Source organism: Pogoniulus pusillus, chromosome 15 (genome assembly GCF_015220805.1).
Source record: "Pogoniulus pusillus isolate bPogPus1 chromosome 15, bPogPus1.pri, whole genome shotgun sequence".
Classification (NCBI taxonomy): Eukaryota; Metazoa; Chordata; class Aves; order Piciformes; family Lybiidae; genus Pogoniulus; species Pogoniulus pusillus.
The window spans coordinates 9314467-9340341 of record NC_087278.1 but is presented as its reverse complement, the minus strand read 5'-3'; the positions used below and the strand labels follow the sequence as shown (position 1 = coordinate 9340341).

The window sequence follows — 25875 nt, the reverse complement described above, 5'->3', positions numbered from 1 at the left end:
AAAGATGTGGTCCTTGCTCCAAAGCATCCAATCTCTCTAGGATCCAGGGTGCACTGTAGGGTGCTGCTCAGGAAAGGAGGGGAAATGCCAAGAAGTACACAGTGCTGGCTGGGTCTTGACTGGAGAAACATGAATGGCTCCATCATCATTGGGACAGGGCTGGAGGGGACATAAAGAGGGACCAAGAAAATATCCTGGGCAGGTGGTTGGATGTGAATGACCAGATGGAGGGAAGCTTAAGGAATAGTGTGAAGAAGGCATGGGTGAGGCAGCAGGACATGAAAGCTGGGGTGGTTGAAGCAACAGGGACAGGAAGAAACTATGGCAGTCTAGGGAGTTCTGTGGGGTCAGGCTCAGGCGGAACAGGGTCTGCAGGGACTCTGCCTCCAGACTGAGTCTGGCAGCAGCTGGACAAACTCTACATGCCTGCAGGAAATCAGAGACCCTGGAAGCCTTCCAGGCCCTGGAGGAGGGCCGCGTGGACCGGCTCGATGGCAAGACCCCAGTGCCACCCAGCAAAGGCCACATAGTTCGGAGGCAATCCAGCCCCAGCCTGCCTAGGGAGGTGAGGTTTAGCTGCCTGACAGGACTCCATCCCAGCTCCCCAAGCTGGGTCGCTTTTCCCTGCCACATTTTCCTCCATTTCTGCCACATGCTTCTCTCTTCCATGCCCCTGCCCTCTATTTCCTCTGCTCCTAGCCCTCCTCCTGGCTCCTTTGGCTCTTGAATGGCAGCAGCCCTTTCACCCCTTGGGTGCACCCTTTGGGTGCAGTACTGGCTGCACACAGGGATGCAATTGGGGAACTATTTAAACTGTCTCACAGCCCCAGTCCCATCTTCTTCCTGCTCATTGAATCTTTAATTTTTTTATTTGGTTTTGAGGGGACTCTCTGCTCCACCTCCCCTGTTTTCGTAGGGTCAGCGGCCCTCCTGGCACCTTGAGCAGCGCAGCAGAGACCCTAAGATGCCCCTGCGTTCCCCCAGCCCAGCTCGGCACCCTGAGAAGGTCATCAGGAACCGAGGAGACCCCACCCTGGGCCCTGCCAGCCCCAGCTGGCGGCAGGAGAGAGGCAGCCGGAGCCCACGCTCCGCAAGCCCAGCCAGCCGGTCAGAGAGGAGGGTGGTGGAGCCTGTTAGCCCTCCATGGCGCTCAGAGAAAAGCTGGAGGAGCCGAGGGGAGCCTGGCCACCCCCCGAACTTGGAGAGGGGCCGAGCCACCTGGCAGGCTGGGGTTGCAGGGCAAACCGCGGAGAGGAAGAGTCGAGGGGACTCAGTGCACCTCGCAGGCTTCGGGAAGGGCTCAAGCAGCAGTGCGCTGAGCCGCGCAGGGCCCGCACAGAGGTCCCCCAGTCCCGGGGGGCGTGCGGAGAGCACGTGGAGAAACACGAAGGACATCTCTCCTCCCAGCCCCCTGCGGGGGACAGAGAGGCAACGAGCGAAGCCAGGGGAGCCGCTGCACCCCAGGGGACCCAGAAAGCCATCGGAATGCAGCTGGCAGAGCCTTCGGGAGAAGCTGCCGTCCTCCCACCCTAGGAAGGGCGCTGGCAGTGACTGCAAGGGCCAAGGCAAGCCCCTGCGCCCCATGAGCCCGACACGACCGCAGGAGCAGGACTGGAGGGCTCGGGGCGATGCCCACCAAGCACAGGTGTGGGAGGACTACAAGCGCCAAGAGAAGCCCGTGTGCCATGCAGACGTGATGCGCCAGCTGCAAAGGGACTGGAAAAGCCACACTAAATGTCTAGGTGTACGACTGCAGCCAGATGACAGCTGGAAAAGGCCTGACAGTCCAGCACAGCAGCTGGAGGACAACTGGAAGGGTCCTGAGCACATCAGAGACAGAAACAACCCAGAGAAGCCATTGGAAAGTGACTGGGATACCAAGAGTCTTCTTATGTACCATGTGAGTAGAGCAGGAGCCAGAGCTAATGGGGACACTGCCAGGCATAAAACTGGCAAGAAGAGAGAGGGTGGGTCCTCTGGGTTGCATTTCTGCATGCCATGGCTCTTCCAGCTCTTCTGCTTCTCCAGACAAGCTGTGTCACCTGCCTGGCACTGAGAAGAGGGAGGATGCTTCCTCCTCTGTCCTGTGCTGGAACACAAGTGCTCAGATGTGGGACACCAAGATGAGGACTAAATGCCCATGGTTTCAGTGCCTGCTTTCTCCCCATGCAGCCCCAGCTGGTTGGAAGCACTTTCCCACTGCAAAGCAACACGAGCTCCTTGGGAAGCCTGCAGCCACGTTCCAATGCCACTGAGAAGCACAACAAGGTAGGGACCAAACTCTGGGAATGGTGGGGAAAGGTAGCTGCCCTTTTCTTGGAGGTCACTGCAGGTAACACCTGGGTCTCCAACACTTCATCTGAGCCTCCTAGGCACCATGCTCACCAGCATCCCCTTTTCCTTAGGTCCTTTGCCCACTTTCTTAGGTGGGTAGCTGAGGCACAGAGCCTTTTCTTCGCAGCCACAAAGTGATAAGCAGTAGATTCAGGACTAAAAACTAAACCTAAGAAAGTGTAGATGCTTTTCTTTCCTTCATTGTTGCCTGGTGCTGTGATGGCACTGAGTGTTTTATCGGGATGAAGCAGGCTTTAGTGGCATGAAAGATGATACAGTTAATTGTGTTGACGTTCCTGAGATACCAAAAATGGTGTGAAAGTGGCTTTGGAGGGCTGCACAAAGTGTCCCAGCAGCCTATGTAGCTGGCAGTTGTGTCTGGGTCCCTGCCTCCGTTCCTGCTGTGTGCGTCAATCGTCTTGGCCAGGTTGTCTCCTGTTAAGGCCTGGCTTTGTGTGTTACATAAGGACAAACTGCAGCCAGGCAGGAGGTTCCCAAAGGTCTCTGAAACTTGGAATGAGTGACATTCACAGGATCACAGAATGTTAGGGGTTGGAAAGGACCCAAGGAGATCATCGAGTCCAACCCCCCTGCCAGAGCAGGGCAATACTATCTAATACAGATCACAGAGACACACATCCAGACAGGCCTTGAAAGGCTCCAGAGAAGGAGACTCCACAACCTTCCTGGGAAGCCTGTTCCAGTGCTCTGTGACCCTTACAGTAAAGAAGTTCCCTCTTGTGTTGAGGCAGAACCTCTTGTGCTGCAACTTACACCCATTGCTCCTTGTCCTATCCCAGGGAGCAAGTGAGCAGAGCCTGTCCCCCCCCCTCCTGGCAGCCTTCAGATATTCATAAACATTTATCAAATCCTCTCTAAGTCTTCTCTTCTCCAGACTAAACAGCCCCAGTTCCCTCAGCCTCTCCTCATAAACCATGCTCTCCTGTGCCCTAATCATCCTTGTTGCCCTCCACTGGACCCTCTCCAGCAGATCTCTGCCCCTCTTCAACTGGGGAGCCCAAAACTGAACACAGCATTCAAGATGAGGTCTCACTAGGGCAGAGTAGAGGGGGAGGAGAACCTCCCTTGATCTGCTGGACACACTCCTCCTAATACACCCCAGGATCCCATTGGCCTTCTTGGCCACAAGGGCACATTGCTGTGCCATGGTTAACTTGTTAGCCACCAGGACCCCCAGGTCCCTTTCCACAGGGCTGCTCTCCAGCAGATCACCTCCCAGCCTGTACTGGTGCAGTTTATTATTCCTCCCCAGATGCAGGACTCTGCACTTGTCCTTGTTGAACTTCATCTGGTTTCTCTGTGCCCAGCTCTCAGTCTGCCCAGGTCTCTCTGGATGGCTGCACAGCCTTCAGCTGGATCAGCCAAGCCTCCCAGCTTCTTCCCTCACTTCTCTGACCCAAGCCAGAGAGGAACCCAGACCCCTGGCACAACTGAGGCTGGTTCATGCCACTTAACCCAGTTTTCTTCATCTCAGAGCCAGGCACTTTCACTTTACCTTGTAGCCAGAAGCATCACCTAGAGACAAACTGCACAGCAAAGCCTGGCATTTTGTGATGTGCAGCCTCCTGCTCTTTGCCCTTTGGGACCTCATCTAGTAATGCCCCTTCCCTTTGCTGGCTGGCTTTTGGTGGCACCAGAGGCAACTCTGGTCCTGATACCACCTATGCCAAGACATCAAATTGCTGCTTTAGGGGTTCGTTTGGGAGGGTGGATAATAAAACGGAGCAGTTCCAAGAGCAAAGGTGAGCACCTGGCTGTCTGCACACACGTGGCAGGACTGCTGAAAATCTGTGCTAGTGAAAAAAATCTCTGCCTGAAATAAAAATAATCCCTGCCCGAAAGAAACTCGGCCTGGGTAAGGGCTGGGCTGCTGGCGCTCTCTTCCCGGGGCAGCCGGGGCTCAGCCCGTCCCTTGCTGGGCTTTCACTTTGCCCAGGCCAGCGGGAACTGCGGGAAAGGGGCACAACGCAGCGCCAGCATCGCCCCGTTCCACCTCATCCCGCCGGCCACCCCCCGGCCCATCCCCGACCCCCCCTTTCCGTGCGGGCCTCGCCCTCCCCGGCGGCTCTATTGGTTGCAGGCGGCCGGGGCGGTGGCGGCTGCTGCCATTGGCCTGCCCGGGCCCTCCCAGGAAGTTTCGGGGGGAGGAAAGAAAAGTTCTTTGGGTTGTGGGTCGGTCGGTTGGGTTTGGGTTTTTTTTTTCTCTCTTTTCTTCTTTGGGATTTTTTTTTTTTTAATTATTTATTTAGTAAGACGAGCAAAAAGCGAGCGGGGAGCGCGGGGCGGGCATGGTGGGGCCGCGGAAGCCACCCGGCCGCTGAAGCCGCCTCGCCGCACTGGCTGCCAACGCCCGGCCCCGCCGCGACCCCGGCCCCGGCTCCGGCTCCGCCGCTGGCCGCGGCGCCCCCGCCATGACGGTGAGTCGGGACCGGCCAGTGGGTGTCGGGGTTTGGGGAGGTGGGTGCCGTCCCCCTTGGCTGCGCTTTGCGGTCGCCCGGCGGGACCTCGCGGGGCTGGAAAGTGGCGGAGGACCGGTGGGGCTCCCAGCTGTCAGCCTCCGCTTTCCCGGAGTCCCTCTGCTCGCTGCCCACTCCGGGCACCGCTGCTCCCGTGGAGACTCTGACCTCGCCGGGTACTCAAAGCTATGTCTGAAACTCGGTGCCGCCTTGCCTCCCTTCCCCATCACCGCCGGCTCTCCTCGTGGGTTTCCTCATAGATCCCCTCCTGGGCTCCCCGTCGCTGCTCAGGAGCCACTTCGTTACCGCTGCTCCGCAAGCGGCGGGCGCGACCCCACCTACAAGGACATTGGCAGCTGGGCTGAGGCCTGCTGCAGCTCACCACACCAGTGACCGCAATCGGATGCAAAATCCACATCCCCCCGAGCGTGGGGAGGTCATGCGCCCTGTGGGAATCAGATGCGGTTTTGGGGCAAGGAGTGTCCCATCCCTGGGGCAAACTTTGCTTCACGCAGACGTCTGCCAGCCGCAGAAGGAAGGCTGCTGAGCAGAGCCGGGTCGTGGAGGTGACGGGCCGGGCTGTGCCTGCCGGCGCTTCGCACGGGCGACGGGAAAGGGAGAGTGTCACCCACTTGCTTTTGTGGCATGTACAATACATTTGGGGGCTGCTTGTGTGCTTCAGCTTGGGAGTGGTTTTGCTTCCACCAAACTGAGCTGGAGCAGTTTTGCTTGGCGTTTTGGCCTGAGGCCCATCCCTTGTGGAGCAGGTTCCTTTTTTGGAGGAGAGGAGATATTGTACTTTCCGGGAGGCTGCAAGCCTCTTGCACCATCTCCCTGAGGTGAGAGGAAGCAGTGCTCTAGGACCTGTGGTCCTGAGGAACTTCTGCGAGTGGGAAGCGTGGCAATGGCAGAGGCTGGCCTTGGAAAGAGCACACCTGACCGTCCCATCACCCCCCCTCAAGCACGGAGCTTTCTCAGTCTGCCGCAGCTTCTTCTCCACTTCTCCTTCCAGGCGCCTGTGTACCACCCAGGGGCCATTCTTTTGCTCCCACTCCACTTTCCTTCTTTGGTGTTTACATTCTTCAGATACTTCCAGACTATTATCACCTCTCCTGTAGCCCTCTCCAGCCAGAGCAGGCAGCTGCCTCTCCTTAACCTGCTGTTGTAAACCAGTCCTTTCGGATGTCACTTGTCCCTGGCTGCTTGGTCTCTACCTGGTCAGCTGTGGGGCTGAACATGTACCTCTGGTGGGTACAAATGCAGCCAGGCAAAATTGTTGCTGCCACCTCCTGAGCCAAATCCTCAGCCCTGAGCCATGCTTCAGGGTTGTGCATTTTGCCAGAGGTGCATCCTGCTGCATCCTTGCATCTCCAGCACCCGGATCTCTCCCAGCAGTTCGGCTTTCCTGGACATTTCCTCTTCCCACTGCCAGACCATTTCCTCTGGATGGGGGGGGGATGTTGATTTGAACCCTGCTCTCTGCTGCTATCCTGAGCTCTTTATGCCGCATGAGGAAGCTGGATTCGGTTGTGAGGCAGGAGAGAAAAGAGCGTTTTGTGAATCACCTGATGCCTTGTCCTGTGGTACCAGCCCTGCTATGACAAGAATAGTTCAAAGGCAATTCTAGAACTGCAGCTCCATGTCTAGGGTGGCAGAGAAAATGGGACCTGTATGGAAAACAAAATCCCTGTGCAGTTAACCCACTTGGGAGAACCCCTTTGTGGGGGGGGATCTTCTGACCCAAACATTGCATGGAAGGTAGTAGCTCTGGAGGGCGTGCATCCCATTAGTGATCATTGTTTTGGCACCTAATGCTTTGGAACTGTAAATCCTCAATGAGATGTACCCCAGCTGATCCACAGAACAGCCCCAGCAAGGAATCTTCTTGCTCCTTCACTCCCTAGGCTGTTTTTCCGCCTCTGCAGAGCCTGCCCGGCTCCCTGCTGCCGAGAGCACGTGTGTCCCGGGAGGGGGGAGGCTGTGCCTTGACGTTTCGCCTCCTTTCCTTCCCTCTTGCCGCTCCCAGTTCGGAGCTGGAGCTGAAGTCACCGGATTGGAAGGGATAACGGGAAAAAGGGTGGAGCTGCTGCCACAGAGAAGGAATTATTTTTTGGGGTGCTTTTTCAGAGCAACAGCAGGGCCAGTGGAACATCCAGGTCCTTAGGGACAGGGTTGCACGTGTCCACCTTGTCTCCCAGATGCTGACAGTGTCCATCACCTTAGTAGGTGGCTTGGGGCTGCCATCAGACACCTCTGCCTGGGCCTGAAGCCATAGCAGCCAGTGACCCTCCCCTTGGTGGGCCTCCCCATGCCGGAGGACCGGGGTGGGCCAGCACATGTGCAGCTCTTACCACCCCATAACCTTGGGTGCAACCCAAGAGCGGCAGCTTGAGGAGATGAAAGCAGGGGAAGGCATGGGCCAGCTGAACAGTGAGGGAGCTTGTTCAGGAGGCACACAGTGACTGCAGGGTTGCAAAGCCACCCCTTGACATCTCAATCTTGGGTGGCTGTGGCATGTGAGGACTGATGGCAGCATACCCTGGGCTTGACAAGTCTGGTACAGAGCACTGGGAATTGTAGCTTTGGCACCATCAGCTCTCCAGCACTGTCCCTGCCTGCTTCAGCTGCAGAAGAAGGGACAGATCAGCAGACTCTGGCTTCTTAGGGCGAAGAGGTACTGGTCTGAATTATTTGGTGGTGCAATTTCTCCAGAGTCAGCAGGGCTGGGAGGAGGGACCAGCTTAAGCCTGTTTGAGAGCAAAGCTAGGGAGAGTGGATCCCCTGAGTCAGCTCTCTGGTGCTCCACCTTGGGAAGGAGATAAACTGGTTGGGATGCCACACCAGTTGCATGAGATTAGGAGGAGGTGGGAAGCAGGGGGAGACTTCTTTCTAGCATGGGTGATATGGGTGAAACCCTCTTCGTCTTCATATTTGATGGCTGTGGCTACCAAAGGCAGGGCAGGCTTTGCAACAGGAGGGAGCAGAAAAGAGCTGGGTAAGAGAGGAACCCCCAGCATCTCAGAGAGGACTGAGTCTTGGAGAGGGTCAAGTCTCTGAGCAGACGAAGCACTGGTTGTGACTTTTGGTTCCATCTCTACCATAGGGCACATGGTTTGAAGGCAGCCTGTTTTCACAGCTGTTGAACTGCCTCCTGTACCTTTGCAGCAAAGGTTGTTTCTTAGATTGATGTTTGTGTCTTTAATAAATGGCTGATGGTGAAGTTCCCAGAGGTAGCTCTGAGGCATAGATGGCCAGGGTTTGGACAAGGTGTGTCGGGGTAATTGCACCTTTGCCTCCATCTCCAAGGCAAGCCTGGTTAGTAGCCATGGAGCACTCCCTTCTGCCCACTCTCTTTGTCCCTGCCACCCCCACTCTGAATACATACCTCTGAGGCTCCTTGTAGAAACCTCCCTGCTGCATTTTTTTCTTTATCTTTTATTTAAACCTCTTTCCTTATCTCCTTCCTCTTACAGAAATGAATGCCTACTGCTGAGAACTGAACTTTCACTACTGGGTCCTACACCCTCATGAGTTTCTTAAAAGTGGTGCCAGACTGTTCCCAGTGTCATTCTCCTCCTCCTGGCACAAAGAGCCCTTCTGTTGGTCATTCCAAGACAGTAACCTTCTCTTTTGCCCTTTCTCTTCAGCCGGACCTCCTCAATTTCAAGAAGGGATGGATGTCCATTTTGGATGAACCAGGAGAGGTAAGCCCAATGCAGGGATCTGTCACTTCCCCGAGCTCCTGCTACTAGAGATCCCCCCAGTGCAAAGCTGATTTCTTTCCCCATCACTTGCTGAAATTTCTCCTGCTGAGAAAGGCAGCAGGAAGCTTTTGGTAGAGGTGCCTCACTCTGTGCACAGGTACAGAGGTTCAGCCAGCACCCTTCTCCAGCCGAGGGGCGTGAGGGGGAGCTGGAAGGGCCGCAGAGGAGGGGGAAGAGAAGGCCGGCCAGTAGGTCACAGTGCAGAGTATCCCTCCCTGTTCCTACACTTCCCCTGGTAACTGCCTATCCGTTTCCCTCCTATCTTCCTTTCCCTGCCCAATCCGCCTGCAGTGGAAGAAACACTGGTTCGTGCTGACAGACTCGAGCCTGCGCTATTACCGGGACTCAAACGCAGAGGAGGTAAGCATGGTCAGCCCTTCCCCAGCCCTCCCTTCCTTCCCAGCCAAGGGGAGAGGAGCACAGCCCTGGTGTGACCAGGAAAAACTGCAGCGTCCTGTCCTGAAAGGCTCTGGCAGTGGTGAGCTGCTCTTTGCCAAGGGGATAACGAAGAGGATAGGGACGGCAAAGCCTAGTTGGGCTGTTGGTAGGATGTGAGGAGAAGATCTGGTCCTACGGTTGGGCATCTCTGACGCTCTTCGTCCATGCTGTTGTCTGCCTCTTTGGTTGAGAGAGGCCATGCAGTGCTGGGGAGCTGAGAGCGACTCCCAGAGAGCTGCAGGATGAAGGCAGAGGCAGTCTGCCCTTCAGCTGGGGTGCTGGCAGGTGGTGAGGGTTTGCACTGATGTCCCAGTGGGTGGGCTGTGCTTGCAGGCAGATGACCTTGATGGAGAAATCGACCTCCGCTCGTGCACGGATGTGACGGAGTTTGCAGTGCAGCGTAACTATGGCTTCCAGATACACGTGAGTGTGCAACGCTGTGTGGACACAGAGCAGCAGCAGCCCCAGGGGACACTGGGTGGGAATGCATGCTCCCTCCCTGTGCCAAAATGCTGAGAGGCAAGCTGTGCAAACGTTTTGCCAGCACAGTGGTCCAGCAAGGCTGCTTGGGTGACACAGGGGCAGCAGTTCTCAGGGACATGAGTGCTGCCCATCTGCACAGGAAGGAGGAGAATTTGCAGGGCTGGCCAAAGGCTGTGCTGGAAGTGGTCCAGAACTGAAGCTAAATGCCATGAGCTTACTTGACCAGTTGGCCAAGGCAGCTTCTCTGAAGCTGTGGAGAGGGAGTGGTGAGCACTGCAGATCTCACTGTAGCCTGTCTAACAGAGCTCTGAGTAACAGCCTGTACCCTGGATCCAGCCCCAGTACAATCCCATCCTTCACTACTTGCTGTGGCAGCAGGAGGTGGCTGCTAAGACAGCACAAACCCCAGCATTTATGGGTGTGTGCAGTGCTGGGCGCTTCCTGGGTTCCCCAGTGACCTGTTGCTGTACCCAAGTGCTGGTGCCCAGCCCTCAGCACCTGAATGGCTGGATTATACCAGCTCACATTTGGCCAAATGTGCCAGCAAAGTTTCTTTTGCCTTTGCTTGGAGATGGTTTCATGGAGATCTTCTCTGCAAAGGGAATGTTTCTACTCCCACCCATCCACCTGGCCCCAAGAGTCTTTGAGGCAGTGGTTAGCCTCTTGAACACTGTCCACCATGCATGTGAATGAGTGCTAAGGGGTCTTGAGGAAAGAGAGGAAGCTGCCAGCAGCTCCACACAGTGCTGATGGACCTCCATCACCTCGCTGTTGTAGACAAGGGATGCTGTCTTCACCCTGTCAGCGATGACCTCAGGCATCCGGCGCAACTGGATCGAGGCCCTGAGGAAGAATGTGCGCCCAGTGAGTGCTCCAGATGTCACCAAGTAAGAGTTGCCCCATGTCACCTCTTCTCTTTCTTGCCACCCCTCTTCCATGGCAGACAGGGACTGGGAAGGCCCCTCTGGAAATCCAATTGTTCTCAGATCAGTCTTGCCCTCCACTCCTGAACGTGGCCTGGATACTTCAGCTCACTCACGCAGAGGTTGAGAGCCTAAAGACTGCTGCTCTTGCACCTGCTTTTTGCCTTGCCACATCAGTTTAGTTCAGTTTCTCTGCCAGCATGGCTGGAACTGGGGTGAATCCTCCCTGCCCCACGGAGGAACCCTCTTCCCTGAGGCATAGGATGCTACAGGACCAGCTTTGTGCTTGTGCTGAGGTTTTGTAAGGCTGGGCTGACTGAGGGCAGTTGGTGGTGTCTCCGAGGGCATCCTTTCCCATGTGGTGCCTCTCCTTCACTGGCTGCTGCTCTGGTTTCAGGCTCTCTGACTGTGATAAGGAGAACTTCCGTAACTCTGTACCCCAGAAAGGCTCACTCCAGACAGAGGAGCAGCAGCGGCTGGGCTCGGGCTCTGAGGGGAACTTGAAGGGCAGTCACTGGAAGGCAGATGGGCAGCACCATGCCTTTGACTACGTGGAGCTGTCCCCCTTGCCACAGGACCCTGGGAATCAAGGGTCCCCACAGAGGACGAGAGGGAGCTTAAGGGTCTCTGACCGAAGTTCCAAACATGAGGATCTGGAGCGGGATCTGGCCATCCGTTCAGAGGAGAGGAGGAAATGGTTTGAGTCCCCTGATGGCAGGGTCCCAAACAGCGATGGCCCAGTGGGAGACCCTTCCCGCAGGGTTGGGGAGCAGGATCTCCCTGCTCCCCCACTTTCAGAGGACCAGAGGGTTCGGCTGAATGAGGAGATAGAGAAGAAGTGGCTGGAGCTGGAACGCCTGCCCTTGAAGGACTCACGACGAGTGCCCTTGACAGCACTGCTGAATCAGAGCAAAGGGGGCCATGGAGACACCAGTGAAGCATTGAAAAAGGAGGTAAGAACATCCTTCCTCTCTGAAACTGGGATTCCAGTGGCATTGTTAGTGTGGTGTTCCCTGGTAGCAAGAGCCTTTGCAGAAGAGCAAGGCGGAGGTGCCTGGAGATGTTAATTCTTTCTGGCTCCATTTGCCAGCACCACAGAGCATGGGTGCTTTTGCAGCCAGGCAAAGTGAGGGCAGACGCCTGCTATCTCCTGCCTGGAGAGGTTTCCCAGGCCACATTTTGGTCCACGCTAAGTTGTTGGTGGCAATGCTTGCCTGGAGTCTCTGTTTCCCAGGGGTACATCAGCAGCCTCTCTTTTCTGGCTGTTCCCAAGCCTGCAAGTGCTTCACCTGTCAGCCTTTGAAAGGAGCCATGCACTTGTCTGTCACCCTGGCTACACGTACAACAGTGGTTTCCTCCAGCACAGCTCCACCTGGAGAAACTGGGATGTCTCATCTCCTCCTTGCTAGCACTTACCAGGCTGGGGCTGACTTTTGCCAGTTTGGTCCCTTGGCAGGCTGCCGTTCCTGTGGGAAAGCAATGTCTTTGTTGGCCATGCATGGTCCTTTCCATCTCTAAGCCCAGGGTTTGGATGCAGCATGTTGGTTGGGCTGTGATATTTTTCCATCCCTGGCTGAGCATCTCTCCCTGGCACAGGTCCAGTCACTGCGGGCACAGCTGGAGTCCTGCCGGGCCCGAAATGAGAGCCTTCGGGAGGCAGCCAAATTGCAGGGAGACAGCCAAGTGCCACGGGGGTACATCTCACAGGTGAGCAGGGACACAGGACCCTGGGGCCGCTCCTAGTCCCAAACTGGCTCATAAGGGAGCAGGTATTGCTAATCATTGGGTTGCTATGGTGTCTCTAACTGGGCCCACTTGTAATCAATGTTAATTAGACAAAGGCTGGAGCATATTGCCTGGCCTTAAAGGGGCCAAAGTATAAACAGGGAGGAGGAGAATTAGAGAAGAGGTGCAGGATCTGTACCCCTCTTTGTGCATGGGCATGTACCCCTCATATGCATGGGTGTGAGACATCCTCCAGCTTGGGAGTGGGACAGCAGCTTTCTGCAGAGCCACCCACGTGTTCCCTGGCAGCTGACAGCTTGACATGTGCTTCTTGCTAACAGGGACTTCTGAATCCCTTGTTAAAAGCAGTCTGTCGGGCCCCAGGGAGCTCTCATCCCTGCCAGAGCTGCCTGAACCCTGGAGGTCACTTTGACAGCGCAGCCTGTTCGTTTGCTGGGGCAGCACGTGGGAAAGCCTGCAGAGCAGGCTTTGCTCCTGCTTCAGCCTCTTCTCTTTATTTATTTTCTCCCCCGTGGACTCATCCAAAGCAAGCAAGGTCACATCCCACAGGGATTTCCTGGGGGTTGGCTGCTGTTCTGCCACACTGCAGAGATTTCAGGATGTGCCCTATGTGTGGAAAGATACCAGTGGTGAAGGAAATTTGGGCTGACGAAGCCTGATGTGAAGTTGGCTGTACCTAGCCCAGATAACAAAACCCACAAGTCCTGTGGTGGCCCAGCCCAGGCACTTACCAGCCGCTCCATCATCTTGATTTAATATTTACAGCTCACAGGCCTTTTTATGGTCAAAGAAAGGAAAGGGAGTGGGGAGGAATGGCATCTTATCTTCTAGTAGCTTGGCTTAAAAGGCCAGCATTTCACATCTGAGGCCAAACTTGGCGTTTCCCCAAAGGGCTTGTTCTCTCTTAGTCTGCCACTGTTCACAGCCAGCCCATGGACACCAAACTGACCCCTCAGCTTTCCTTTGGTTGATCTGTGGAGCTTCCCAGCTTCCTTTGTCTCAGCAGGGAAGAGTAGCTAACAAGGACCTGCATTCCCACTTGTTGCAGCACTCTTTGTATCAGCCTTTGCCTTAGTACTAGGGGAAGGAATGGGATTGCAAGGGGGTGTGATGGCTTCCTGGCTCTCTGCTGATGTCTTAGAGGCCCTGTCTTTTTAAATGATACTCTGGCCATGAGAAAGGAAGGCAGGCTGTGTGAGGAGGATCCTTAACCATTAGGCTTTCAGGAGGGTTCTTTGGCAGCCACCCTTGGGCCACAGGGCAGCACAGGGTGTTACTTTTCAGGAGAAGAAGCTCAGTTTTCACTGATTCCCGGGGATGCTGCTTCATTTAAAAGGCAGATACTGAGATGCAATTCCCTCCGTTGATCTTTTCCAGCCAGGCAGTGCAGCCTGGTGGAGGGTCTGGACTGGAGTGTCAGATGCATTATTCCCAGTTCTTGGCCCAAGGGGGACCCTCCTCTTCAGTTTTAGAAAGTGCAAGATGAATGTTTGCGAGATGCGTGCTCCTGTCAGTGACAGAAGTGCCACCTCACTTTCAGAAGGGAAAGACCTTGCTGAGCAGTGGTCTCGCTTCTCTGAAAGTGGCCCTGGACATGGGTGAGGTTTGCAAAGACAAACATCAGCCCAGACAGGTGCCTGGCCTGGCCCAAGCCCTTCCTTCTGCCCTCCTGGTCCCTTACCACTCCTTTCCCTGGCACGGCAGGAGGCCTGTGAGCGCAGCCTGGCTGAGATGGAGTCATCCCACCAGCAAGTGATGGAGGAGCTCCAGAGGCACCACCAGCGGGAACTGGAGCGGTTGCGGCAGGAGAAGGAGCGGCTCCTGGCAGAAGAGGCAGCAGCAACAGCAGCAGGTAGGAGTGAACACTGAGCTGTAGTCTCCTCATTCACGTGAATCCCTTCCACCTCTCCCAGATGTCTCTTGCCAGCAACCAGCCATCTCTATCTGCTGGAGCCATACTATTAACCCTGCTGGTGTGAGGCTGATGCTTCTTGGAGCATGAGCTTGGTCCTCCATGGACCTGTGCTGTGGAGGCTGTCTGGGCTGGGTAGGGCCAGGGTGGTAAAAGATGCTGTGAGAAATGGAGTCTTGCCTCTCTGTGTGGTGGAAGAGGGACAGCACTTTCTGTAGGTAAACAAGGCTGCAGAGATGGCTCCTGTACTGCCCTTTGTTCATTTTCTTGGCAGCATTTGGTGCACTGGGATGATCCTAGGGCATGGAGGATGTGGGGGGTGCCCTGAGGGCAGAAGGGGAAGGAGGGGGAATCTTCAAAGATAGGTCTGTACGCCTGCAGTGGCAAGACCTCAGCCAATTCCCTGGCATGCTTTCCCCAGATGTGCTGGAGCTGGCATAGCCTGATGCCCCATCTCCTATTGTTCCCCCTCTGCAGCCATCGAAGCACTGAAGAAAGCCCATCGGGAGGAGATGAATAAGGAGCTGGGCAGGACACGAAGCTTCCAGCAGTGCAGCTCGGTCTCAGATGCACTCCAGAAGCAGCACCAGTAAGAAAGCACCTCTCCTGTTTTCCTTGCTTTCTGCTGCCGCCCCCTGCCAGTGTCACCACACCCCTTCTGCAGCCACAGCCTCAAGCTGTCCCTCCTTTGGCCTCCCTCGTCAGGGGCAGTGGGTGTGCACAGTGGTGACTGCCAGGGCTGCTGGAGCTGTAGGGCAGGGAGATATATGCCCTGCTTGGATATACTCCCTACTGCACCTCTGTTTTCCCTACAGCTTCTTCCCTCTCTTTTCTTTACGGAAAGCTCCTCCATTGATTTTGCATGGCTTGAAGCTCCTCAGGGCATCACACTTTGGGCCTTGGTCCACAGGGAGCAGTATTTTGTGCAAATTAACTGGTGTGGAGCGAGGCTTCTGCAGCAGGGGGAAAGGTAATGCCAGTGACCAGGTTGCAGGGCAGTGATGAGTTGGTGCCTCTTTTGCAGGCTGGACATGGACTCTCTGAAGCGGGAGCTGCAGGTGCTTTCTGAGCAGTATTCCCAAAAGTGCCTGGAAATTGGGGAGCTCACCCAGAAAGCAGAGGAGCGGGAACAGACACTGCAGCACTGTCAGCAGGAGGGGAAGGAGCTCCTCCGGAAAAACCAGGCAAGAGAAAGGCTTTCCCTGCCAGCAGAGACCACAGAGCACAGCCCAGCTCCTCTTTGTTCTTATTTCTTCCCTTCTGAGATGTTAACATCAGAAAGAAAAAAGGTTAAGAGTCAGAGGCTGTAGATAGGCTTGTCTTAAATATGGCAAGGGCATTCTGCTAGTTGTAGGTGCTGCCCTTGTCTGTGGGGGTTAGAAGGAGTTTTCAGCTGGAGCAGGGCTGGCATGAAGACGGAGAGGCCAGGACAGCAGCGAGACCTGTGCCGTGGCTGCTCTGACGTGTGCTGGCTTTGCCTGCAGGAGCTGCAGACTCGCCTCTCGGATGAGATCGGGAAGCTGCGAAGCTTCATTTCGTCTCGGGGCTCTCTGCACAACAACGAGCGGAGCTCCTGCGAGCTGGAGGTAGGAGCGTCCCCTCCGGCTGCCCCACTGCCTCCATCCCCACGCATGCCAGCCGTATGCCAGCCGTGGTTTTGGCCTGCAGCGGGTGGGAGGAGGGCGGTGTGAGGAGCAGCGAGGCTGGCGCAGGAAGCCGGTACGAGGCTTCCCCTGCGCCGCTCTCCCGCCGCCGTTTCCTGCCCCAGCCCTGCTTGGCCCTTCCTTCCTCTGCTGCCGCCGCGCTTGCGCCGGGCCCCCTGGCCTTTCCGCAGCGCTGGCTCTTGAGTCACCTCTGCTTCCTCTGCTTCCTCCCCGCTCCAGGTACTTCTGCGAGTGAAGGAGAACGAGCTCCAGTATGTAAAGAAAGAGGTGCAGTGCCTGCGGGAGGAGCTGCAGATGATGCAAAAGGTCCGTGTTTATGGAAGCCATTGGGAAGGCATCAAGAGAGGGAAGGAAAGGGAGCAACCAGGGCTGCATGTGAGCTGGGTTCAGCTCAAATCTTGTCACTGATTCTCCTCATCTCTGCTCCCTCCTGAGCACATAGCAGCCACATGCTCTGAACAGCACAGGCTAGCATTGCATTATATGTGGGAAATGTGACAGAGGCTTTCCTGATTTCCCCAGATGTATGTACATATAAGCATGGATAAGCCAGGAACCCTTCTTTCCCAGGTGGGAAGTCCATATGAAGCCTGTCCAGCACTCTGCTTCCCCAGCCAGCTTCTCTTGCCCTGTCAGTCGCCTGGCTGGGTGGATGTATTTCCTTGGGCACAACTGATGGGTGTGCTGCTCCCTCCACTGGCAGCAGCTCCTTCAGAGGAATTGTCAAAGCTCCCTGCTGAAGGGGAATCTGAAAGAAGCTTCAATATTCGATGATGTTCAAAGAGTCTGGGACTGGCCCTTTCACCATCCTGCATCTCTGGTGGGGTTTATTCTTCCCCTATGGCTGTCCAAAAGCACACGCACCATAGAATTATGGAATTGTGTCTGTTGGAAGAGACCTCTAAGGGCATCGAGTCCAACCATGAACCTAGCAACACCACAGCCATTAAACCATGTCCTGAAATGCCATGTCCATACAGTTCTTGAACACTTCCAGGGATGGTGACTCCACCATCTCCCTGGGCAACCTGTTCCAATGCCTGACCACTCTTTCAATCTGAATCTCTCCTGGCACAATTTTAGGCCATTTCCTCTTCTATCACCTGATACTAGGGAGAGGAAACTGACCCCCCCACCTCACTACAGCCTCCTTTCAGGTAGTTGTAGATCACCTCCTCAGTCTAATGCTGCAGATCCCTGCTGCTGCAGGGCCAGCAGCTTTGCCTTCCTCCCCAGTCTGGGATTTAAGAAGCACTGCCTTCCACATTCTTCTTCTGAATGGTTTTGGCATGGCCCAGATTGAGATGGGCTTCAAATTCAGGACTGGCTCTTCCCTCCTCACCTGTCAGCTCTTCTCCAGGACTTGCCTTGCCACTCATCTTCTTAATATCGGCCCTAAAACATACTGACCCCTCTCTCCCCCCTGGCAGGATAAGAGATTTGCCTCAGGGAAATACCAAGATGTCTATGCAGAGCTGAACCACATTAAGGTGCGCTCGGAGCGAGAGATCGAGCAGCTGAAGGAGCATCTGCGCCTTGCCATGGCAGCTCTGCAGGAGAAGGAGTCACTGTGCAACAGCATCAGCAAGTAACGGTGAGCACCAGGGGTGCTGCGATGTGCCCTGCAGGTGTAGGTGACTGGGCAGTTGGGGCAGAGGCTGCTCAGTCCTCCTTCTACTCTACCCAATGCTGACACTTCAGGCTTAAACTTTTCTTTCTCTGCTTCTTGCATCCCCCTCCTTTTGCACCCCTGGCCCTCCTGTTGTCCCTGGCATTCTCCCAAGGTCCCCAGCACCCTCCTTGCTGGCTGCTTCTGCAGCAACCACCAAGCACTACTCAGCCAGGTGGGAGGTGGGAGCAAGCCACATGGTGGCCTTTGTGCCATGGCTTGGATGACAGCACGGGGGTGGTTGTGCACTACATCTGTAGGTGATGTTTCTGCTGCGTTCACCTTTGGAGCAGTTTCTCTATCGCAGCATGGAAGTTTTAGGTCTGCATCAAAGCAGTCCTGACTAGACCCAGCCCTGCTCCCACACTCACCTGCAGGCATCTCTGCTGTGGCTGGGGAGGGAAGCAGTGCAACAGGGACAAGGGTGTCCTGTTGTTCAGAGCTCTTCTGCTTACTTGGATGCCATGGCCATTGAGATTGAGATCACACTGCTCCACCAGTCCTCACTTGTGGGCATTGAGATGAGTGGGTCTGTAGCAGGGCATGCCACAGCCATCCCCTGGGGAGCAAAAGGGACTCACTGGAGTCTTTCTAAACCATTTCTGGTTTTATCTCTCTCCAGGTCTGCCCTTCATTTGTTTATCTGTTCTTGTTTTGTATTTGCTCCATTCCTCACTTGTGGGGAGGGGGAGGTTGAATCCCATCCATTATCTCCTTGGCGAGGAATCCCACACACACCCCCAGCCTCCTTATTCCCCTCCCAAAGCTTTTTTTTGATGAAACCTTTTTGCCTGCATACCTGAGCACATTGTTTGCACCTTCTTCAGGATTTTATATGTGAAAATTATATTTTATAGAGGAATTTTTCCCCCCAGGGAAGAGGGGAAGAGGAGGGGGAAAACTTTTACTACATCACCAGCATTTTCTAACCTGAACAAAGAGAATCTGGTTTTGACCCCTACCCAGCCCTCTTGCTTCCTGCCACACAACCACTTTAGTCACATGTTCCCTCTCTTCCAAATGTCTCCGTGGCTCCCTTGGGATGTAGGGTGAGGACTGTGCTCCGCCGCCCTACACCACCCCCGGGGACCTGCGGAGAAGACACACAAGCCATAGGAGGGAGCCGCTGGGGCAGTCTGCCATGGGCATGCTTGCCTGGGACTTTTGAAAGAGGAGACCTTGGCAAGACGTCTGCATGATCGAGCTCTCTCCATGACTGTCTGTTGGCTCCTTCAAGAACTCAAGCTGGCAGGAACCCAGAGCCACAAGGCTTCTCCTTTCCAGGGAAAAGGAGCTGTGAGGCTGCTACTGCACCTGCTGGAGCCACCCCCTCTTCGAGGTGGCAGCTGCTGCTGTGCTGCACCCTTCAACTTTTAACTTAATAAAATCTATCCCTTTTGCTGAGAAAAATGCATTCCTGGAGGGGAAGGCTGCTCTGTGGCCCTAACCCAGGGTGGCACTGGGGATTTATTTTTCCAGGTTTCTATGTGATTTTGGGGTATCTTGACTCATCTGTTCTCCTCCTCTGGATCTGGGGAAGGAAAGCAATGGGAGTACCCACAGCCAGAGAGCGAGAGGAGGCCTGTAGTGCCATTTTCCGACTGTCTGCTCCACTTTTGGGAGTAGGGGGGGAAATAATCTGCTTCAACAGACCACTCTGAAAATCCCTTTGGGACCCCATGGAGGAAGAGCTGATCCTGGGCTGTGCTGCTAAATCCAGTACTGGGGGAGGTAGATGGCACTGCAAAGTGCTGGCAAACAGTGTGCACTAAACCTGGGGAAGGTCAGAGAGATCTCAAACACTTCATCCCTTGTTTTGGGTGAAGTTTTTTTTGCAGAATGGAGAACCTGGGAGCGACTTCTTTTCATTTAGCCCCCTCCCAATGTAATCATGAGCTGTTGCTCTGCAGAGAGGCTGATGGCAGTTAGAAAAGTGCCCTAGCTGTAGGTGTCTGGCAAGGCTGGGAGGCACCATCTGAAGAGGGGATGGCAAAAGGCTTAAGGAGGACTTGGAATGGAGGTGACAGATGCATTGGCTGGATGGCTGGAGTACTGCAAGGCGTGGGGCTGAGAGTGGGGTGGATGGATGTGGTGGCAGACACAGTGAGGAGAGTCAGGGCAGCATGCCTTAGCTCAGCATGTGGTAACCTCACCATGGTGTGTCCAGAGAAGGGCAATGAAGTTGGTGAAGGGTCTGGAGAAAAAGCCCTATGAGGAGCAGGTGAGGGAACTGTGGTTGTGTAACTTGGAGAAAAGGAGGCTCAGGGGGAGCTTACTGCTATCTACAACTACCTGAAAGAAAGTTGTAGTGAGGTGGATGTTTGTCCCTTCTCCCAGATTGCTAGAGGAGAACAAGAGGAAATGGCCTCAAGTTGCACCAGGGCAGGTTTAGGTAGGCTGTTAGGAAAAATTTCTTTACTGAAAGAGTAGTCAGGTATTGGAATAGGCTGCCCACAGAAATGATAGCCACTGGCCCTGGATGTGCATAGACAGAGCACTCTGGGACATGGTGTAATGGGGGTGTTGGGTTGACAGTTGGACTTGGTGGTCTTAGAGGTATTTTCCAGCCTTAATGATTCTCTGTCATATCAGTGTCCTGCAGGGCAGGGCAGGCAAATGCAGACCCGCTCCTCCACGGGCACAGCTGTGCTGGCTGCTTGGCAAATGCAGACCTGCTCTTCCACGGGCACAGCTGTGCTGGCTGCTTGGCAAATGCAGACCCACTCCTCCATGGGCACAGCTGTGCTGACTGCTTGGCAAATGCAGACCCACTCCTCCATGGGCACAGCTGTGCTGACTGCTTGGCAAATGCAGACCCACTCCTCCACGGGCACAGCTGTGCTGACTGCTTGGCAAATGCAGACCCACTCCTCCATGGGCACAGCTGTGCTGACTGCTTGGCAAATGCAGACCCACTCCTCCATGGGCACAGCTGCTTTGCCCAGGTGAGGCAGGCAGGCTGCTTCCTAAGTCACAAATTCTGGTCAAACTGAGTTGCAGGCTTTTGTCACATGTGTGGCTCTTGGGCAACCCAGCGGATGGTGCAAGAGGCCAAGTTCTGAGCTCAGCAGCTGGCTCCTCATTGCACATGCACAGAGACAAGGTTGCTCTGGCTGGAGCTTGGCCTCCTGCCTCCAGCTTAGAAACCACCTGTCCCTGTGCTGCCCAAACTCCAGCCTTTTCCTTCTGCTTCCCTGCAGGAAATGGCTGTTGCTGTTGAGTTGGGGAAGAGAGCAAGCATTCAGCACACTGAAGGCTGAGTTGGGGAGGAAGCAAGAGGCAATAGAGCAGTTCAGGGCTTGCTATGAGGGATTGGTAGGGACCAAGAAAGAAGAGAGCAAAGCAGGGCTCAGGGCACATGGGGATGTTAGGGGAGTGTGTACATGCTTTATAAAAAAGCACTGAAAGAAGAATGTGTGGTGGCGTCTGCTCCTGGGGGAGAAAACCCACAGCACTGGGGCACTGGGGACAAGGAGACAGTGAGTGAGGGGTGAACTGGACACTCTGGTTTGTGTACTGGCCCCTTCTCTGAGGGGTTTGATAACTTATGTTTGTTTGGGTTGGTTTCTTGGCATGTTGGTGTTTTTGTCCCTTCCTGACCGGGGGCTGCTGACCCCGATAAGCATTTCACGTAAGCATGGGTGAAATGTGTGGGTGCCTGACATGCGGTCCAGCTGCCCCTCCTTGAGGCTCTGCAGCTGCAGATCAGCCACCAGCCGGGTAGGAGTGTCCTGTCATCGCAGGGTAATGGGGGACTGCCACCTCCCAAACCGGCGCAGCAGTAATCAGGCAGGCCCTGACTTGCCTGTGGCAGAGCGATATGGTCACCCCATCATCCCTGCATCACTATCTCCCAAGTGCAGGGTGGCTGGGGGACAGAGAATGGTGGGGAGAGGAGGTGACCAAAATACCCATGGCAGCAGGCGTGATGGCTGGAGGGAGGCTGGCATCCCAAATTGATGCCTGTACCCCATCCCCTCACAGCCATATCCTGGCTGCAAGAAACATCCCAGCCTAGAAAAACCCACAGCCACGTGGTGCCCAGGTTGCATGAGAGCTCTCATAAGCATCTTGCCCTTAAAAAGCAGCTCATGAATCTTTCAAAATAGTGGTAATTGGTCCAGCAGCCAGAGGCAATGCCCCTTTGCTGTTTGTTTGCATCACTAAAGTCCACTCTGGTGTTAGCAGCAGCTGGGCAGAACAGCTTCATGCCTGGCTGACCACACTGCACTGCTCACCAGCAGCTCATGGCTGAAGCTCTGATGGACACAACTGGAAAATCAGCCCATTGCCCTAATTTGACATGACAAAGCACTGAAGCACTTCGATCTGAGTGATGGGGACTTTGAACCTCTTTGAAAGCAGAAACCAGGTAAAATAAGATATTGCCACTGGCATTAGTTGCCCGAAGTACCCCGAAGCACTCAGATGCCAATGCACAGCCATTCCACCCCTAGAAGACAGGAGCTATTACCTGGTGAATCCACAGCATGTCCACAATGATCACAGTTTGGCCATTTAAGTCAAAATCTGGAGGTGAAAGTACATAAATCCCCATGGGATCTGGTTGAATGCAGTGTGGGGAGGGAGGAGAAGGTGAGTGCTGTCAGAAAGAGGATTCCTCTGCCAGGCTCTGTTCTCTGGGGTTCATCAGCAAAGCGAGATTTCCCAGCCTCTGCTGACTAATGGCAGAAATGGGAGACACAGGAAGCTTGGAGCAGGTGGATAGCTCTCCTTCAGATGAAAAAGAGATGCTGGGGGTAACCCACCCTACCTTGGGCATGGTGGCAGATTCCTTTGGCCACCATTACAGACATGAGCCCAAGCCAGGCACAGTGGTGTAGGTGGCCCACAGGAGTAAGTATTCTTTCTGCATGAACCCCCTCATGCTGCTTGCAGTGGAGTGCCAGCAGCGCTGGACCCCACTTCCCAGAGGCAGTGAGGCTCCCATTGGCCTGCATCATCTGCACCCCACCTCCAGCTGTGGCCAGGGGCCAGGATCAAAGGGGCCAGGAATCCCCTCTTGATCCTGGCCAGCTCAAGGTAAGGATGCATTGGTGCAACAGTGAAGGGCTCAAAGGGTGCTTTCCAATATCAAGTGGGGTACTTAGGGATTGCCTTGCCTGGGATCTCCCCCGTGTGTAAGGCTAGCAGCAGCCCGATGAGCTGTGACCACCTATACGCCTTCCTTTCACCAGGTCACCTAGGGGCATGGGATCTTCCCCCTCTTTTGTCTGGCTAAAAAGTAGCCAGCCTGGGTGAAAGGGTTGCAACTCCCAAAGACGGGGAAGAGGATGTTTGCCTGCCGGCAGCGGCACCCACCGGAGGAGGCTGAACAGCCCTGATCAAGCCGCAGGAGCTGCCCAGGTGACCGGCTGAGATTAGACTTAATTTTCAGAAGGCTGAAGTTAGGTAAAGCATCTGCTCTTCTCCCTCCTTGCCTCCCCCCCTCTCTTGCCTCCCCATCACTGTGCTACCCTGATAATAGCTGCCTGGGTTTAAGGCTAGAGGCTCTGTGGTCGGTCCATGGCACTGTGCCAACCCCAAGGGCTCCGAGGTGATGCTTACACCTCTTCTGCTTGCCTGTCCTCAGAGCCCAGCCTATTGGCAAGCTGCTTCTGACGGTTACAAACGTGCATGCCAGTGAAAGCAGATGGTGCCTTATCTGCACACACCTATGTGTAGGCAGTTTCACCCAGTGTGGAAGAGGTCCTTCAACTGGTCAAAGGGTTGTGCAGAGGCTACCAGAGCTCACCGAACCATGTGCTTCGTATGGGATGGCAAGCAATGTGTTCCTTAGGTCATAAAGCAAAAAATAAACCCGGGGGGGTGGGATGTGGCTATTCCTCTCTGCAACCAGGAGCTCCTTGCTCTTAATATAATTGTAGAGTCATAGAATAGCAGGGCTTGGAAGGGACCTCCAGAGATCACACCAACTTACAGAGTGCTAGGGGTTAGCAGAGACTTCGAAAGACCACTCACCCTGCCAGAGCAGAATCACCTAGTGTAGGACTGACAGGAATGTGTTCAGGTTGAGTTTTGAAATGTCTTCAGAGAAGGAGACTCCACAACCCCTCTGTGTAGCCTGTTCCAGTACTCTGCCATCCTCACAGTGAGAAAGTTTTTCCTTATGGCTATGCAGAACCTCCCCTGCTCCAGCTTGCACCCACTGCCCCTTGACCTATCATTTGGCATCACTGAGCAGAGCCTGGCTCTGTCCTCTCACATCTTTATAAACATGATTGAGGTCACCCCTCAGTCTTCTCCAAGCTAAAGAGCTCCAGCACCCTTAGCCTTTCTTCATAAGGAACATGTTCCACTTTCTTATTCATCTTTGTGGCTCTGTGCTGGACTTTTTCAAGCAGTTCCCTGTCCAACCCCCCTGCCAAAGCAGGATCACCTAGGCAGATGGCACAAGAATGCATCCAGACTGGGCTTGAATGTCTCTACAAAAGGAGACTCCACAACCTCTCTGGGCAGCCTGTTCCAGTGCTCCATCACCCTCACTATAAAAAACGTTTCACCATGCTGAGGTGGAACTTCCTGCATCCCTGGTGTCCATTGCCTCATCTTTCCACAGGGCACCACTGAAAATAGACTGCCCCCTTCTTCTTGACACCCACTCTTCAAACATTTCTAAACATGAATAAGATCCCTCCTTGGTCTTCTCAAGACTACACAGCCCCAGGTCTCTCAGCTTTTCCTTGTAAGAGATATTCCAATCCCTCCATCATCCTCATAGCACTTTGTGCCCCATGCTTTGAAGGTGTCATGAAGCTTTCCTAGTCCCCAAATGAAGTGGGGCATGTGAAAGAGTGGCATCAGGGAAGGAGGCACAAGAGAATGCCCCCACCAGTGGAAAGCATCAGTGGGGCACGTGCCTCCTCCTGAGTCAAGGGCATACAGCATCCTCACATAGAGCATGTGTACATCTGAGAGGGAGCATCTATTTCTATTTCTATTTCTATTTCTATTTCTATTTCTATTTCTATTTCTATTTCTATTTCTATTTCTATTTTTATTTCTATTTCTATTTTCCCTATATTTCTATTTCTACCATTTCTGTTTCTGTATTTGCATTTAGTTGCATTTAGTTGTATCTGTTTTTATGTACGAAACACACTTCTGCGTGTACCTGCCTGGTGGGTTTGGTGCCTCTGGGCATCTAGGTTCCAAGCAGGTGCTGGCTGTGTGTTTTAATGTCTTGCTAAAGCAGTGTGAGGTTTGGAGGTGCCAGTGTTCCCCTCTGGGCATCTCTGGCATGTTGGTGGGCACCAGGCAGCTGTGCCCGCCTGTTTTGAAGAAATGAGCAGGAAATTAGGTTTTGAATCCTAGGGGCAGGGTGATGATAGCAGCTGCGTTTAATCTCCCAGGACCACTCATCCAGCTGGGAGAGGATGGCCAAGTGTCATTGTAATCTCTCTCCTCTGTCCCATCACAAGGAGTTGTGTGTATCCTCCCCTAAAGAGGGGACAGCCTGTTATTTGTGACCCCTGACACCCATGTGAGGGATGAGCTGATGTCCTGACAGCCCCTGTGGGGGAGCAAAGAGGGCAGAGGAGTGGGGCAAAGGCAGTGGACTGTGGGGTACCACTACTGACCCTATTCTGAGCCCAGTGCTCCCCCTTTTCCTCTTGGTGTACCCCCAGGTGTCTCCTTTAGTGTCTCTCCTTGTCCTCCGATGTTTTTCACTGTGTTGCTCCTTGTTTCTGCCCCAAATGTCCTTCTCTGACCTCTAGTATCAGCCTTAATTGTCCTTCCATGTGTCTTAATGTTGCTCTGAGTGTCCCTGCCATGTTTCCTCCATCTCTGCAGCTTCCCCAAGTGCTCTTCAGTGTGCCCCACCATGCCTCCTCCCAGTGTCCCCCCAAGTGCCCCTCCTTGTCTCCCCTGTGTCCCCCGCAGTGTCTCCTCACCCGATATCTCCCCAAATGCTTCTTCCTGTTGTTGTTCCCTCCAGTGTCTTTCCTGCCCCCTATCCAATATGTCCCCAAATGCTCCTTCTTGTCCTCTAGTGTCCTTACTCAGTGTCCACTCCAAGTGCTTTTCCTTGACCTCATTGATCTCCCAAAGTCCCTCCTCAGCCCCAGTGTCCCCTCCAAGTGTCCCTCCCTGTCCTCCAGTGACCCCTCCAGTGTTCCTCACTATCCCCACCCACTGTTCCCCAAACGTTCTTCCTCATCCCCTCAATAACCCCTCGCAGTTTTTCTCCTTGTCCCCAACCAGTGTCCCTCCAAACACTCCTCCTTGTCCCCCAGTCGCCCCTCCAGTGTTCCTCCTTGTCCCCACCAAGTGCTGCTGCAAGCACCCTTCCCTGTCCCTCTCGCCGGTGTCCCTGCCCGTCCCAGCCCCGCGGGTCGGGTCGGGGCGTGGTGGGGGACACGCGGGGACAGCGGCGGCGGGTGGCGCGCGCGGGGCAGTCCTCCCCGCGGTCCGCACCGCGCCTTTAAAGGGCGCCCGTGGCG

The 25875-nt window shown here is 54.7% G+C and overlaps 1 protein-coding gene across 2 annotated transcripts; it reads left to right on the top strand.

The window, feature by feature from the left end:
* The first annotated feature begins 4486 nt into the window (after positions 1-4486).
* TRIOBP (TRIO and F-actin binding protein) lies at positions 4487-18820 on the top strand. 2 transcript variants are annotated; one of them, XM_064155290.1, is made up of 14 exons: positions 4487-4772; positions 8459-8515; positions 8867-8935; positions 9347-9436; positions 10274-10383; positions 10817-11372; positions 12016-12126; positions 13870-14017; positions 14555-14666; positions 15102-15261; positions 15562-15663; positions 15961-16047; positions 17172-17335; positions 18459-18820. In XM_064155290.1, the coding sequence occupies exons 1-13, from the start codon at positions 4767-4769 to the stop codon at positions 17331-17333; spliced, it is 1770 nt and encodes a 589-aa protein (XP_064011360.1). In that variant the 5' UTR covers positions 4487-4766; the 3' UTR covers positions 17334-17335; positions 18459-18820. The 2 variants fall into 2 exon arrangements, with proteins under 2 accessions (XP_064011360.1, XP_064011359.1); XM_064155289.1 differs by having other exon boundaries at positions 4488-4772; positions 18033-18820.
* Positions 18821-25875: the final 7055 nt, after the last annotated feature.